This window comes from Micropterus dolomieu, linkage group LG11 (genome assembly GCF_021292245.1).
Source record: "Micropterus dolomieu isolate WLL.071019.BEF.003 ecotype Adirondacks linkage group LG11, ASM2129224v1, whole genome shotgun sequence".
NCBI classification, from domain to species: domain Eukaryota; kingdom Metazoa; phylum Chordata; class Actinopteri; order Centrarchiformes; family Centrarchidae; genus Micropterus; species Micropterus dolomieu.
The window spans coordinates 2,209,748-2,223,705 of NC_060160.1; the positions used below are offsets into that span (position 1 = coordinate 2,209,748).

Below are 13,958 nucleotides of genomic sequence, written 5' to 3' on the forward strand. Positions count from 1 at the left end.
TTACATTGGAAAAAATGTGTTGCGGCAACAGATAAATGTTTTAATCCCGTTTGAATTGCGCCCTGAATTACACACATGATGTTTCTCGGTTTAAAAGATAATTAAGGCCGAGAAGGTCAGTAACATTTTGTGTGAAGCTGTAGAGTAAATTACATCTCTCTCATCTCGCACAGTATGTTAGTGTTGTAATGCTAAGCTAACTTTCACGTCTCTGCTTGCTACTGGCTAGGTAACTTAGCTATGTTCCACGCACCTTCTCACCTGATGTGTTTAATCCAACGGCTCCAGGTCCTTTCATCACGTCATCTACACATGGAAGCTCTTTGTTAGCTTCAGTCACTGACAGAAAAACAGTTTTGACGTGGTCTTTGTAATTACGTATTTTTACAGTCCCTCCTCTTCCGGCGGACCACCACGGGACCTTATTTCGGAAAAATATTGTACGGTAGTCAGTGGCAAGGGACAACAAATATTTTGATCCCATTTGAAGTTAAGTCAAGAAAGTCGCAGTTTGATGTAAAACTGTTGAGGTACCAGACTGGGAAAATACATTAATTACAAAGACCACAAACCCAAAAGTCGCGTTTTGTGACGTCGTAACTGTTTCTGTCAATGACTGAAGCTAACGTCAAAAAACTAAAATGAGAGGATGATGTGATAAAAAGGACCAGGAGTCGTTTGATTAAACTTATCAAGTGAGATATATTTCCGCACGGAACATAGCTGAGTTATCTAGCTAGCAGCGAGAAAGCAATGAACGTTAGCTTAGCATTACCGCGCTAACATGTCGCCGACGTATATTGTGCGAGACGAGAGATGTAGTTCATTGAACGGGTTTCACACAAAACGACACGGAACTTTACTGATTTACGACAAACTGCGACTTTCTTGACTTGCAAAATTACGTTTTAAATTGACCAACATATTGGACCTTTCTCCATCTGTGTTCTTGTCTGTACTTGTGTTCTTGTGAAACGTCATATTTTGTAGCCCGGGTATTGTCCCAATACACAAGTTTGCATTTTGGCAAGAACGGTTAAAAATCCCGGAAGTGTTGTTGACACGCCCATTTTACCAAGTGTGCATCGGTTGGTAACTTGTGCGAACTTGACGGCAGAGATATCCCAGCAAACGTTTCGGCATTCAAGCGAGGGGCTGAAAGATGCAGAGAGAGAGGCCGACGACAGAAGGTTTTCTACTATTTTACGTACGTTATTTCATCACTAAATCCACTTCTGAGAAGGTTTGAGGCGAGAAATCAACTGCGTAGATGTCGAATACTGGCAGTTTTACTAAAAATGATGGTGAATCAAAAATGTGCTCAGACGTTTTCGGAGTTGTGACGCTCCGCAACAGTCAGCGTGGCGGGAAGCTGCCACCAGATCAGCTCACAGAGCCCTCAGACAAGCAGACCACTGTAGCCAACACAGCAGAGTCCAGCAACAACGGCAGAGTAAAGACCCACAGCTGTCAGATAGTTGTAACGTTCGTACCGCTGTTATTCTGCCATTACATTCTGAGTAATTTGGTGAGATTTTAACTTAAAAAACATCTTGATGTACAAAACAAATGATCAGAAATAGTATGAAAGTCTTTGCTTTATTATTATTCTTATTATATTAGACATTACATTGCTAGTGTACAGTAGAGTTATGGTCATAGTATTTGCTTTTATTTTATTTTAGTTATTTTTTATGTGCAAATATATCTTGGTAAGTTAAAACGTACAATAAATCCGATTCTGAGCTTTTAGCTTTGGGGGATAAAGCCTGGCTGTTATAATAATTAGAGCAATGCAGGCGGCCTCTGTGCTGGGGGTGTTGCGCAATACCAGCAAGAACGCATCGTCTCAAACCGTCAGCAGCGTTTTGTGCGCTCGTGACGTTGCCAGTTCATTCTTCCAAGAACGACTAGCAAGAACTCCGTTCTCCCCAAGAACACAAGTCCGTTCTTTGCATTCTTGGCTTTGAGAAACACCCCATATGTGTAATTCAGGGCTCCATTCTAACAGGATGAAAAGATAAGTTGTCTCTCGAAGAAGAGGGACTCACTGTAAGCTCGCTATAACACATAACACATGTCAGATAGTCCAAAAGGCAGTTGTCAGCTACATGAAAGTAGAAATATTAAAATTAACCTGTAGTTCCTCATGTTTTAGTTCCAGTCTGTAGCTTATTGATAACAGCTGAACCTTAAATCAGCTGTGTCATGCTGCTGTGACTTTATTAAAACAAATGTGTTTATTTTCTGCAGAAACTGACTTGTTTTGTTTTTAACCAGCGCAGAGTAAAAACGGGATGGAGGCTAGTATTGTTTCTGCCCACGAGGCTTAGTGCTAGTGTGTGTGTTTGTGCACGGCGTGGGAGTTGCTCTTGGCAGCGTCTCAGCATTTTGTTTTTCCAGAGAGTATAATATCCGTTCCCCAGAGAGTGTGTGTGTGTGTGTGTGTGTGTGTAAAATGTAAAACACCTTCTCCTGTCTCTCCCCTGTGTTTTAGAAATCGTGGACTACATCGAGCGTCTGCAGGTCTTGCGGGAGATCGTGAAGAAGTTTCCCTCTGTCAACTACCAGGTCTTCAAATACATCATCACACACCTCAACAGGTAAGACGCACACTCCACATGCTCTGTGTGTGTGAACCTCCAGCCTCAACCTTCAAATGCACGTACACATGCGGTGACAGTGAACGCATCGCAGCAGGTAGCTTCATTTAGCATCGAGTCTCTCCGAGCTTTGAGACTCACTGGGCCTCATGCAACAACTTTCTTGCCTTAAAACTTTAGAAACTTTAAAATTTGCCAAGCCAGATGCACCAAACTCTCTCAACAGGACAAACGCTTGTTTCAGCCGGATGAACGCCACCTGCGCGCGAGGAGGTGCCTGTGCCATGGATTTCATCTGTAGCTTAATCTACGCCGCTTAAATTGGCGCATACGGCTGCCCGTTCGACTCCGTGTGGCGCCAAGATTACAGTCACAACCAGCCAAAAAGGGGAATTTCACACTGCAGAGCTTCAAGTCTGCTGATGTCAGGAAAAACAGGTTCAGCAGCGCCGGTAGTCATATTAGAGGATCTGAAACAGGAAGAAAATATTAATGATACAGCTGCCAACGACGTGTCGTTAGAGTAGAGCAGCGCTGTGACAGATACAAAGAGGAAACGGTCTGACACGAAATTTTAGAAAGCGAAGGGATCCGTGAGTAATATGTAGACGAGAGGATATCACAGCCTGCACGCAGTACGTGATGTGACACTGTCGGTGCAGCAGAGGATGAGACCGGACAGGAACCTGCACAAAGACCTCGAGTACTGAAGTGTATAACTACGCCAATAAAACAAAAAGAAAGGAAATTGACACGGTGAACAGGAAATTCATTTTGCATCAAGTCTGTTATATAATTAATGTATTTTAGTAACTTTTCATGGCAAATTTAAACTCAGAATCCTTCCAGATTAAGGCGTGATGGGGTGTTTCACCCTCAAGACAATCTACTCTACTCTACGCTACTACGCTAAATTTAATTTGTACCAAAGAGAGAGCTCTACATACAAGGCTGAAGGCCACAAATTCTCTTAAATCCCTCGTACCGGCCACTTAGGAACAACTTTGTTCTCACCAGTGGTTCCTACGTGAGGCCCATTGAGTCCGTCTCAGCTGTAGTTCTGCTGCTGAAGTGATGGAATAATCTGGGGCGGGTGGTGTTTCGTGTTGCAGTGAAGTGACTACCCTCAAATTCCCTCGACCATCTTTAGTTTGGGAGGATTTGAGACCCAACAACGAGGTGCTCTGTAAGGTCTGCAAATTGGAAACTGCTTATCACAGCGGTACAACTGTTGCGCACAAACACGGCAAGACGGCAGGAAGTCATCTTTGCAAATCCTGTTTACTTTCCCCCCACAGAAGTACAATATATTAGAATTATCAACACGAAGAGCATGTTTCTGTAAAGGCCGCGTATGACTGAGAAAATGGCTTAAAACTTAAGACCGTTCTTACAATCTAATTAGTGATTAAATATATCCGTGTCATAACCATTTTAAGTTTTAAGTCAGGGACTTCAGTAAGTTCTGGATTCTCCAGTTCAGAAAAGGGTCGACATAAAGTGGTTAAATTAATCTGTGTCACAACGATCCTTTAGAGTTTAAAGGTCCAGTATTTTTCTGAAACAAGCAGCGGAGGGAGGCTTCTGCAGACTACGCTGGACGCAGCGTGTGGGAGAAGCAGCCGAACAAAAGCAAGACAAGCGTTCAAACTCCAAAGTGAAGCGGATAGCTACCCGCTGCATGCCGATTAGTAAAACTCACAAACAGCGAGGATCAGTCTCTCTTCCAATGATTTGTGCTGCGCGTCGTGTACAAAAAGTTCAAGACAATTCAACTTCACTCTAACGGGGACACTTTCTACTGAACACAGACCTGAAAACAGATTTATAAATGTTAACCTGTTATGATTTTATGATCGCGGCTCTGGACTCTAACTTGTTTTAACCAGCTAGATAAAAGTTAATTCCCTGGCAGTGGCAAATAGCTTTGGTTTCATATTTGATTTGATTACATTAATGTTTAAGTTGAGATTTACAAGAAATATTTTATTGCTGCTGTGTAAAGGGAATACTGCTGGTGAAACACCACATGTTATTGCACTTTTTGTGTATATAGCAGTACATTTAAATTAAAATTGCACACTACATCAGAATTCATTATTCAATTTTACGCATTACTATGTGATTAATCGCAGAAAATCATTGCCCAGCACTGTTATTAATGTTAGTAGAAATTAGACTCATTTGAAAATATGCCACTATGATCGTTATTCTAAGGAGCTTTATGTGTCTCTCTTACAGGATGTTGACTGAATAAAATACTGAATTATTATTAAGACAAGCTTTTGATATTTATGTTTGATAAATTCATTTTAATGAATATTGATTGAGTAATAAGAAAAATATCCTTTATGTATATAATATAAAGTAAAATATAAATATAAAATAATAATGTATATATTCTAAACATTACATCATAATGCAAAATGATTTTACCCATAATGCCCTGTTCGACGTAATGACAGTATTAACTTATAAAAATACACCTTTCATATCGTGTCATTAACAGTAAATACCAACAATAAACAAATTATATTTTTCTTCGCATCTTCCTGGAAACCAACGCCGTCTTTTCATCTTTGTGGCTTCTCTGTGATCAATAATTATAAACGATTGATCCGTTTCTCTCCCGCAGGGTGAGCCAGCACAGCAAGACCACCCTGATGACGGCCGACAACCTGTCCATCTGCTTCTGGCCCACGCTGATGCGGCCCGACTTCGAGAACAAGGAGACGCTGTCCACCACCAAGCTGAACCAGGCCGTCATCGAGTCCTTCATCGTCCAGAGCGACTACTTCTTCCACGGCGGCGAGGTGGCCGAGAGCTCCAGCAGCGAGGGCACGCCGCCGCCGCACTGCCACAACATGGTGGAGGCCCTGCTCCCGCTGCAGCTGCCGCCGCCCCTGCAGCCGCAGCAGATCCAGCACACCCTGCACCCCGACCCGCTGATCTGAGAGCCAGAGGAGCATGCTGGGAAATGAAGTCCGGGGCTGTCTGTGTGCGCCGCCAGGCAGCTTCTGGCCAACAATCGCCGGGAGGTCAAACAAAACGCCGGTCGGCTGTTGAAATAAAACATAAAAAGACCTGGTTGGTGAATTTTTGGGGGGATTCAGCAGCTGCTGTTTGTCATCGACTTTGAGGTGAACGAGCTTCGGGGGTTTAGAGACACATCAACCGTTTGTTGGATTAAACCTAATCTGTGAGATCGGCTCATCCCGCGAGGTAAATCCCGGATTAGAGAATTACAATCGGACGTCACCTTTTGGAACTAATTTGTGGATCTGACTGCCCCTTTTAGGATACGAAGACTGAAAATAGCTGATGTGTGGACTGATTTGATTCGGCACATAGTGACAACACTAACCGTTTAGCAGGGTCTGACTTGGACTCGTTATAGATTACCTTCCTCCTACCTTACCCTGACAGAATAGCACACTGGGGTCCGTACCAAACCCCCCCTTAAACCCCGCCCCCCTTTTCCCTGCTCCCAGACAAAGAAAAGGGAAGTTAAAACTCAAAGAGTCCCCACGACTGCAAATATAAAACACCTGATACCGACTGAGTCATTAGATATTTGACGGACTGTTTGCACGCTGAGATCTTCAGCACAGGAAAACATTTCTTCTTCTTCTTCTTCTTCTTCTTCTTCTTCGTCTTCGTCTTTTGTTGTTGCCCCTTTCACCCCAGAAACCGGTCAGTAAGTAAGAGGAACGTTTCATTTCTGCACCAGGCGTCCAACAGCCTCACACACACAGATTTATGAACCTCGTGGAAATATGAGAAAGCGTGGATTATCTTAAGCCTCTGCTTTTAAATACTAGGAGAGAAAATGAAATGACCCTCCTACCCACCACATGAACTTTGACCCCTTAAAGGACAGCACATGCACGATCTGTGTCAAAAGTCCCACATGCCAATTTCATGTTTGTTTGTGTAGTTTACATTTTTATCATCTTTATTTCTCTTGTTTTTATTTTTATATAATTTTTTTTTGGTAACGTCTTAATTTCAACCCTGTGTGTGTGCGTGATGACGATGGTGTGTGTGTGTGTGTGTGTGTGTGTGTGTTGGTGTATCTGTGTCACAGCCAGTTAGAAACCTTCTCTGCTGAGGGAAGGGGGGGGGGGGGATCCAGGAAGGGAAAACAAATTCAAAATCCTTCCGGACTGACGGACTCGTGTAGCTCCGTACGCGAGATCCAGACTTTACTACGAACCTTCAGCCTGTCTCGTCTCTTCTCTAACTCTTAACGCAACGACTGACGTCTCTCGTTCTGAAGGAGACGACCCCGACCCCTCGATGATGGCACATGAGCGAGGAAACCACTACGTCGGGATGCATTCTGGATTGGATTTCAAGGAGGACGCCTCCCACTTTTTTGTCATTTCAAATTATTATTTTTTTTCTTCTGTTGGTTTGTTGGAAAATTTAAAAATTTGCATGTCTCTGTTTTGCCACTTAGTGAAAAAAAGAAGAACTTTAAAGTAAAAAAAAAAAAAAAAAAATGAAATGAAACTCTTTGAAACTCCGAATGGAGCGTTTGTTCAGATCGTTTTATCTGAATCTTTCTGGTTTGAGGGGAACATTTCCACAGAGGGGGTTTCATTTTCTTTTTGCATTTGTTTCTTTTCTGTCAAGCAAGAAATCAACTCTTAATATCATATTTTTGGTTATATGTCGAATAGTTTTCCCTAAATAGAGGAAAGAAGTATATATAAGTATATATATATATATATATAAATATATATATAAATTTATCAGCAGCAGAGGTTCCGATTTAGTGAAATACCACGGGGTACTGGACTGTATAATCTGTCACAAGCTATAATCATATTTCTTTGTGGTTCTGACGGCGTGACTGAAACCCATCTTTATTTTTCTGATGGTGTGTGTGTGTGTGTATATAGGGGGGAGGGGGTTTGATAACAGATGGATGAGTTTTAACTCCTCTTCGTCCCTCATCGCTTAAACCTTGGCTCACCTTTGCCCCGGTTTGTTTCTTTCGTGTATTTGTACACGTGCCGAGCGTCGTTTTCCCTGAAAGACAAATCCCCCTCCCCCCGTGACGATGTTCTGCAGGAGTCTTCACAAACACTCTTCTGTCCATCTGGATTTAAAAAAAAAATTAAAAAAATTCCATCTGCTTTATGATAACAAAGATTTTTAACCTGTTTTCCACGTTGGAACAAGGATGATAGTCGGAAATGATAACGCTTTATTTTGCAGGTCTGAATAATTTCCGTAAAGTTTCCTGGAAAGAATATTTACTCAAGTGCTGTGCTTACAGCTTTGAGGTACTATACTTGAGTATTTCATTTTATACTTCTACTCCACTACATGTCCGAGGGAAATATTGTAATTTTAAGTATATTTAACTACTTTTAACAGCTGTACTTCTTTGAAAATCTTCCAGATCTTTTATTGCTAATAGAGGATGTTTTTGGGTACGTAGTGGTGTTGCTACTGTTACCTGACTAAAAAATCTAAATATTTCCACCTCTGGTAATTTGGTACTAATTATAGGAATAATACACTCTGTTCAATTAGCACACTTCTAATCAATTAATTCCAGTTAATTGCTTTCTTCACCCAGAGAATCTTGAATCAGGACACAGCAGCTCAACATGTGTCTACAAGCAAACAGTTCAACATATACAGATGGTGTATTTTAAATAAATTTAGTTTCTCCTTTAATAGTATCACATGACGCAGTTCTTTCCAGACGATGTCCTAAGAAAAGTATTTTGAAAGTGTTATCGACTTATTTTACTGCACTGTATGACGTGAACCAAAATTAAAAACTTATAATAGCAGCTGTAGAGTTTATATTACTGTGACCTTTATTAACTTGTGTATTTATACTCAATAATGTGTTTTATTATAAAGGGAGGTACTGTATGTCACTCCAGGCAGCAGTTTTTGTTTCGATGTCAGGCTAAATGTCTCTTTATTTTTATTTTAAATCATCTGACGGGAGTATTATTCAATCCAGATGTACAGAAGAGATTCTTTTAGTCTGAAAACAACTTCACACAACAACTGTGTATTTCATAAAAAACTGATACTGGGCTCTGACCTGAGAGACACAAAGTGAAAATACACACATTTACTTTGTGGAGGTACTGAATTAAATATTTAAATAACTTGAAAGGATGGAGTCCTGATTTCCACTGTGGAAACTTCAAAAGTCTTTTTTTTGGTCAACTGTTATTCTGAACTTCAGTACTTTTTAATTTAAAGACTTTTCTGGTGCAAATTTCAGACATAAAAAACAAGATAAGACTCTTTACACAGCAGCAAGAAAACACGCACACCTTCCCCTCTGTCCTTTCTGCAGCCCGGTCAAGTTCATTACCCCTTAAACTTAACTTTAAACGTCTTATCAGCTGTCCATCACACCCAGAATGCATTGCTCTTGCCAGCGGCTGTTTTGCGTTTATGTTTGGTGCTACTAAGTAGAAAATATTGGGAGTGAAAGTGAAATTGAGAGCAGCTGTTGTCACTTTAAAAATGGTGTCAGCAGCCGCTAAGTTTCTTTTCCTTAACGTTCCCCCGACTGAACCAGATAACTCCGATTTAACTTTGGGATTTTTCAGTTTTCACCCAGATTGTTTCCAGCTTTCTCTAAGTGTTTCGTTGAGCGATGGGGGATGAATCCAATTATACAAGAATGTCGAACGGGGGGGGTCCCATTTCAGACGTACGTCTCATGTGTCCTCACCGGATGGTCAACTGTTTCCTACACGGCGTCACAAGACATTTCTTGGTTGAGCTTCTCTCTCTCTTTTTTTTTTTATTTATATTTTGATCGTTTTAAGTAAGTGATTACGCGAAAATACCAGAAATTTGCTGCTTTTCAATGCAATATTTGAGGGTTTTAGATTGTTCGTCGGACAAAACAAGGTACTCCTACCGGATATTTTAGAATGAAAACAAAACGTGAGCGGACACAAACTTTTAAAAGGGTAGGAAAGGAACGAAGCCAACAGCCCAGCATAGATTTTAATTTGAGGGAAAAGGTCGTCCTGAAGGGAAAGAAATGGAGCCAAAAGCCTGTCCTGAATCTGATTTAGCTGACTTTAAAGGGCACTTTGAAGGGGACACGTGTCTGGAATGGAGACCTGCTGCAGACAAACGTCATAAATAAATATTCAGAGTGGAAGTAGCCAAAAGCTCATTTGAAGGTTTTATGATGTTGGACTGAAGAGGACACTGAAGGGCACATTGAAGGGAGCGAATGGCGAGAGTGGAACAGAACCGGGGGGGGGGGGTTTCAACAGCTGCTAGATACTAAAAGATTAAAAGCTGTTCGTCTGTAGTTTTTCATCAATCAATCAACTTTTTACTTTTAAGATCTGTTCTCATCCAGTCACACCGGTGTACAAACCAACTGACTTTTAACACCATCCGCTGTGTATTATAGTAAATAAAAATGATTTTCAGAAATGAAAAAGCTCTAAAACAAGTTGTTTTTTTTCTGTTTTCTCTCCATAATGTTTCCAAATAAAAGTTTCTTTTTTTTCCAAAAGCTGCCTTTGACTCAAGTTTTTTCTACTGTATCTTTATTGGGTTTAGAAATAAACCTTTATATATTAGTTTTCCATATGAAGCTGTGACGTTCAACTGAAGGAACTTTCTCAAGGACATATAAAGTATCTCACCAAAGGTGAGCACACCCATCACATTTTTGTAAAGACTGGATTAAATCTTTTCATGTGACAACGCTTAAGAAATGACACTTTGCTACAATATAAAGTAGTGAGTGTGCAGCTTGTATAACTGTAAATTTGCTGTCCCCTCAAAATAACACATCACACAGCCGTTAATGTCTTAAACCCTTGGCAACAAAAGTGAGTGCACCCCTAAAGCCCCCGACATGCTTGCTTTTAACAATGCGTAGGCAACGCAAACGGCGTTGTTCACATACTTGCCTGTGTAATTTGCCTGTAACTGGAGGATAAAACTTGAATTCACTCGGGGGCAGATCATCCCTCAGCGACACCGGATTATCTTCCTTGACAACCTCCGAATTTGCACAACATAAACAAACCAAACATGGCGAAACTTGAAGAGGTTAAGATTTTAATGATATATTATAACGATCTCAGTAAATGCAGTTTTGTGTTTAATGGCGGTTGGCAAACCAACTGCACACCGCCACCACCTTGGCTGGTGTGTGGAACAGTAGATTGCTGCTGAGCTGCCGGTCAGATCCACATACTGCCTCCACGTTCATGCGCTGAATTGTATCTCGCGGACGCGTATCATTAATTTCAAGGGACGTGCAGAACCTTCGCTCCAAAGGAACGCAGGATTCGCGTGGCAGCCATCTTTCGTACACAAACACGTAATTAAAAGCAAGTATATCGGGGGCTTAAGGGAAAATGGCTAAATGGGCCCAATTTGGACATTTTCACTTTGTGTGATGTGTTATTTTGAGGGGACAGCAAATTTACACAAGCTGAACACTCACTACTTTACATTGTAGCAAAGTGTCATTTCTTCAGTGTTGTCACATGAAAAGATTTAATCAAATGTTTACAAAAATGTGAGGGGCTATCTCAGTACTGTACACAGTAGTACTGTTAGTAGAAGTTGCAGTACTAGCAGTCAGTTGTGAAAGTATTGCGTGAAATATTGATCTTTTAAAATGGATACTTTACAAGTGATAACAACTAACGTATTTAAAGAAAATGCAATACCCCACTATAAATAAATACTCGTAAAAGTAAAAGCCTTGCATAAAAGTACTCGAGTAACTTCTTACATTTACTCAAGGTCTGTTCTTCGGGGAAAAGTGTTGCAAGTACTTACCTTGTACTTATATCCAGTTACATTTCAGAGTGAAATATTGTACTTTTTACTCCACTACATGTATGCAACAGCAACAGTTACTGGTTACTTTCAGATAGAAATAAAAAACATGATGCCCAAACTCCTGACACTTTCAACTCCTTGCTAAAGACCTATCTTTATTCAAACAGAGTTGAGTAGTGACATTTATTTTATTTTTTGCTTTTTCTACTGTTGTCATTGTGGAAAGCACTTTGGTCAACTAGTGTTGTTTTTAAATGTGCTATATAAATAAACTTGAACTTGATGCACTTATAAAATAAAACATATACAGTATATGTTTTATTTTATAAGTGCATCAAGTTAAAGGTTAAACCAGTGGTTTCAAACCTTTTTATGTTTGGGCCCCTCATGATGAAGCAGGGGCCTTCTGTTGTATTTCAGATGTTGTTAGCAGTAAATTTCCCTTCTAAACTTCTCAGATGGTTACATGTAAATTAAACTGTCCAATCTTTCACACAAAAAGAAAAGAAAAGTTCTCGCAAAACAATAATATTTGTGTATCAGAACATTGTTTTTTCTTCTTCTCTGACCCCTAGATTGGGAACCACTGGACTAAACTAGCTAACTGTATATAAAGTTGTTAAAATTACAGTACACAGGAGACATTTTACTGCAGAACGAGTGCTTTTAATTTAGACTTTTTTATGTTTTAAATGCATATTGTTGATCTGTAAAACAAAAAGTACAATATTTACTCATGAAATTTAGTGGAGTATAAGTATAAAGTATTATTAAATTTAAGTACTCCAAGTGTAAGTGCCTCAAAGTTGTAAGTGAGTATTTGTACTTACTTTCCAGCGTTAGTGGTATTAACAGTTACAGGTTTAGTAACAGGAGATAATTCACAGTTTGGTGTATTTGGTGTTTATGTGTGGCTCCTTTTAAGATGAATTACATAGTAGTATGAATATCTGACCTCTGCTGATTCAAACAATAGTTATTGAGAAGGTTAAGTGTGCCATCTAGTGACCAAATGCTAAGCTGCACACCACAAACGCTTCAAAAGTGAAGGTTCAGATGTACCAGTGCTCTCAAGTTTTCAAATCAAAAATTTGGAGTGAGATAACACCTGTTAGAGGAGGAGCCACTCAAATATTTGCAGCAGCGGCCCCATGGCCCCAGACAATTCCCTCAAGTTTTTACTAGCAGTTCATTTTTACCTATAGTTGGTAATTGACCCGAACAAATAGAAATTATAACAATAGGTAAATCAGATAAAAGACTACATACATTTCAAAAATACAAATTTATCACAAATAAAAAGAAATTTGGCCCCAAACGAGCCCACTGAACTGCAGTGCTCAGTGTATATTGTACACATAGGCCTAGGATTGCAGAGCTTGCCCTACGTTTGTATCCCGAGCTGTGTGTGACATTTCAGCTCATGAATGGTGTTTTGTGCTGTAATTGTTTGTTGCACATTTTAATGCCGGGTGATGATGACAGGGGTTGGGGTCTCAAGGCCAGCCATTTTCACCATCATGATGGATGATAGCTTTCCGTCCAGAGCCAAGATATGGAAAAACATCTCTAGTCCTTTTTTCAGGTAGCCAAAGCCAAGCCCAGTGGTGGACAGCAACAAAGTAGTACTGTACTTAAGTACACAAGGCATTTGTACTAAACTTGAGTGTTAGGGAAAATATTGTACTTTTTACTTTATCTGACAGCTTCAGTTACTAGTTACTTTAAAAATAAGCTTTTTACTCACAAAACATATGAAGGGTTAAAAAAATTAGGATATTGTGATATAAATTAAATTACTTATGCATGTCCAGCTAGTAGAACATAAGCTAATTGACATAAATTTAATAGGAAACTGTTTTGGTATTAGTCATTTTTCATGTAAAAACAATTCATGGTTCCAACCTCACAAACATGAACATTTGCTGCATTTATTTGTTATTGTTTTAATGTATTTTTAATAGTTTTGAGGTTTGGACTGACAAAATAAGCATTGTGAAGGTGTCACTTTGGGCTCTGGGTAACTGTGACAACATTTCTCACTATTTTCACAATTTATTACAATAGATTAATGGAGAAAATAATCAGCTGATTAATTCTTAATTAAAATAACTATTAATTGCAGTTTGATACAAAATACCCTCATTTAAGCACAAGGAATAATAATCTAATGATATAATATATAATAGTATAACAGTCATAGGGGATATTTTTCTTTCTGCTTTGAGTAGGCTATTTTTATTTTTAATAGGCTACTACTACATTTTCCTGCTTATAGACTACTTACATACTTTTATTTAACTTTTCCGATGCGGAGTATTTTTACAGATAGGTATTAGTACTTTTATTATTTTTTAAAGGATCTGAATAGGCCTAAGTTTGTTAACCACTGGCTGAAAAGCCAAAGCTTCTGGTTGCAAAGAGGTTGGAGAATTTTTGACTGCATCATCCTACAATTACCTCATCCATCAGGTCTTGCATTTCCAACTTCCACTCCGTGTGGGCACGCGTATCCATGTTGCCTAGTTGTAAAGAACT

The 13,958-nt window shown here is 39.7% G+C and overlaps 2 protein-coding genes across 4 annotated transcripts in view; one reads left to right on the plus strand and one right to left on the minus strand.

The window, feature by feature from the left end:
• arhgap5 (Rho GTPase activating protein 5) overlaps window positions 1–7,717 on the plus strand; it is a 73,602-nt gene extending 65,885 nt beyond the window's left edge. For all 3 annotated transcript variants that reach the window (XM_046062566.1, XM_046062567.1, XM_046062568.1), the window contains exons 6-7: window positions 2,498–2,603; window positions 5,239–7,717. In XM_046062566.1, the coding sequence (XP_045918522.1) occupies window positions 2,498–2,603; window positions 5,239–5,557 (425 nt within the window). In that variant the 3' untranslated portion in view covers window positions 5,558–7,717. The remainder of the gene's footprint in view (window positions 1–2,497; window positions 2,604–5,238) is intronic.
• Window positions 1–13,958, minus strand: part of kcnh5b (potassium voltage-gated channel, subfamily H (eag-related), member 5b) — a 1,142,829-nt gene that overhangs the window by 584,900 nt on the left and 543,971 nt on the right. The window lies entirely within an intron of this gene.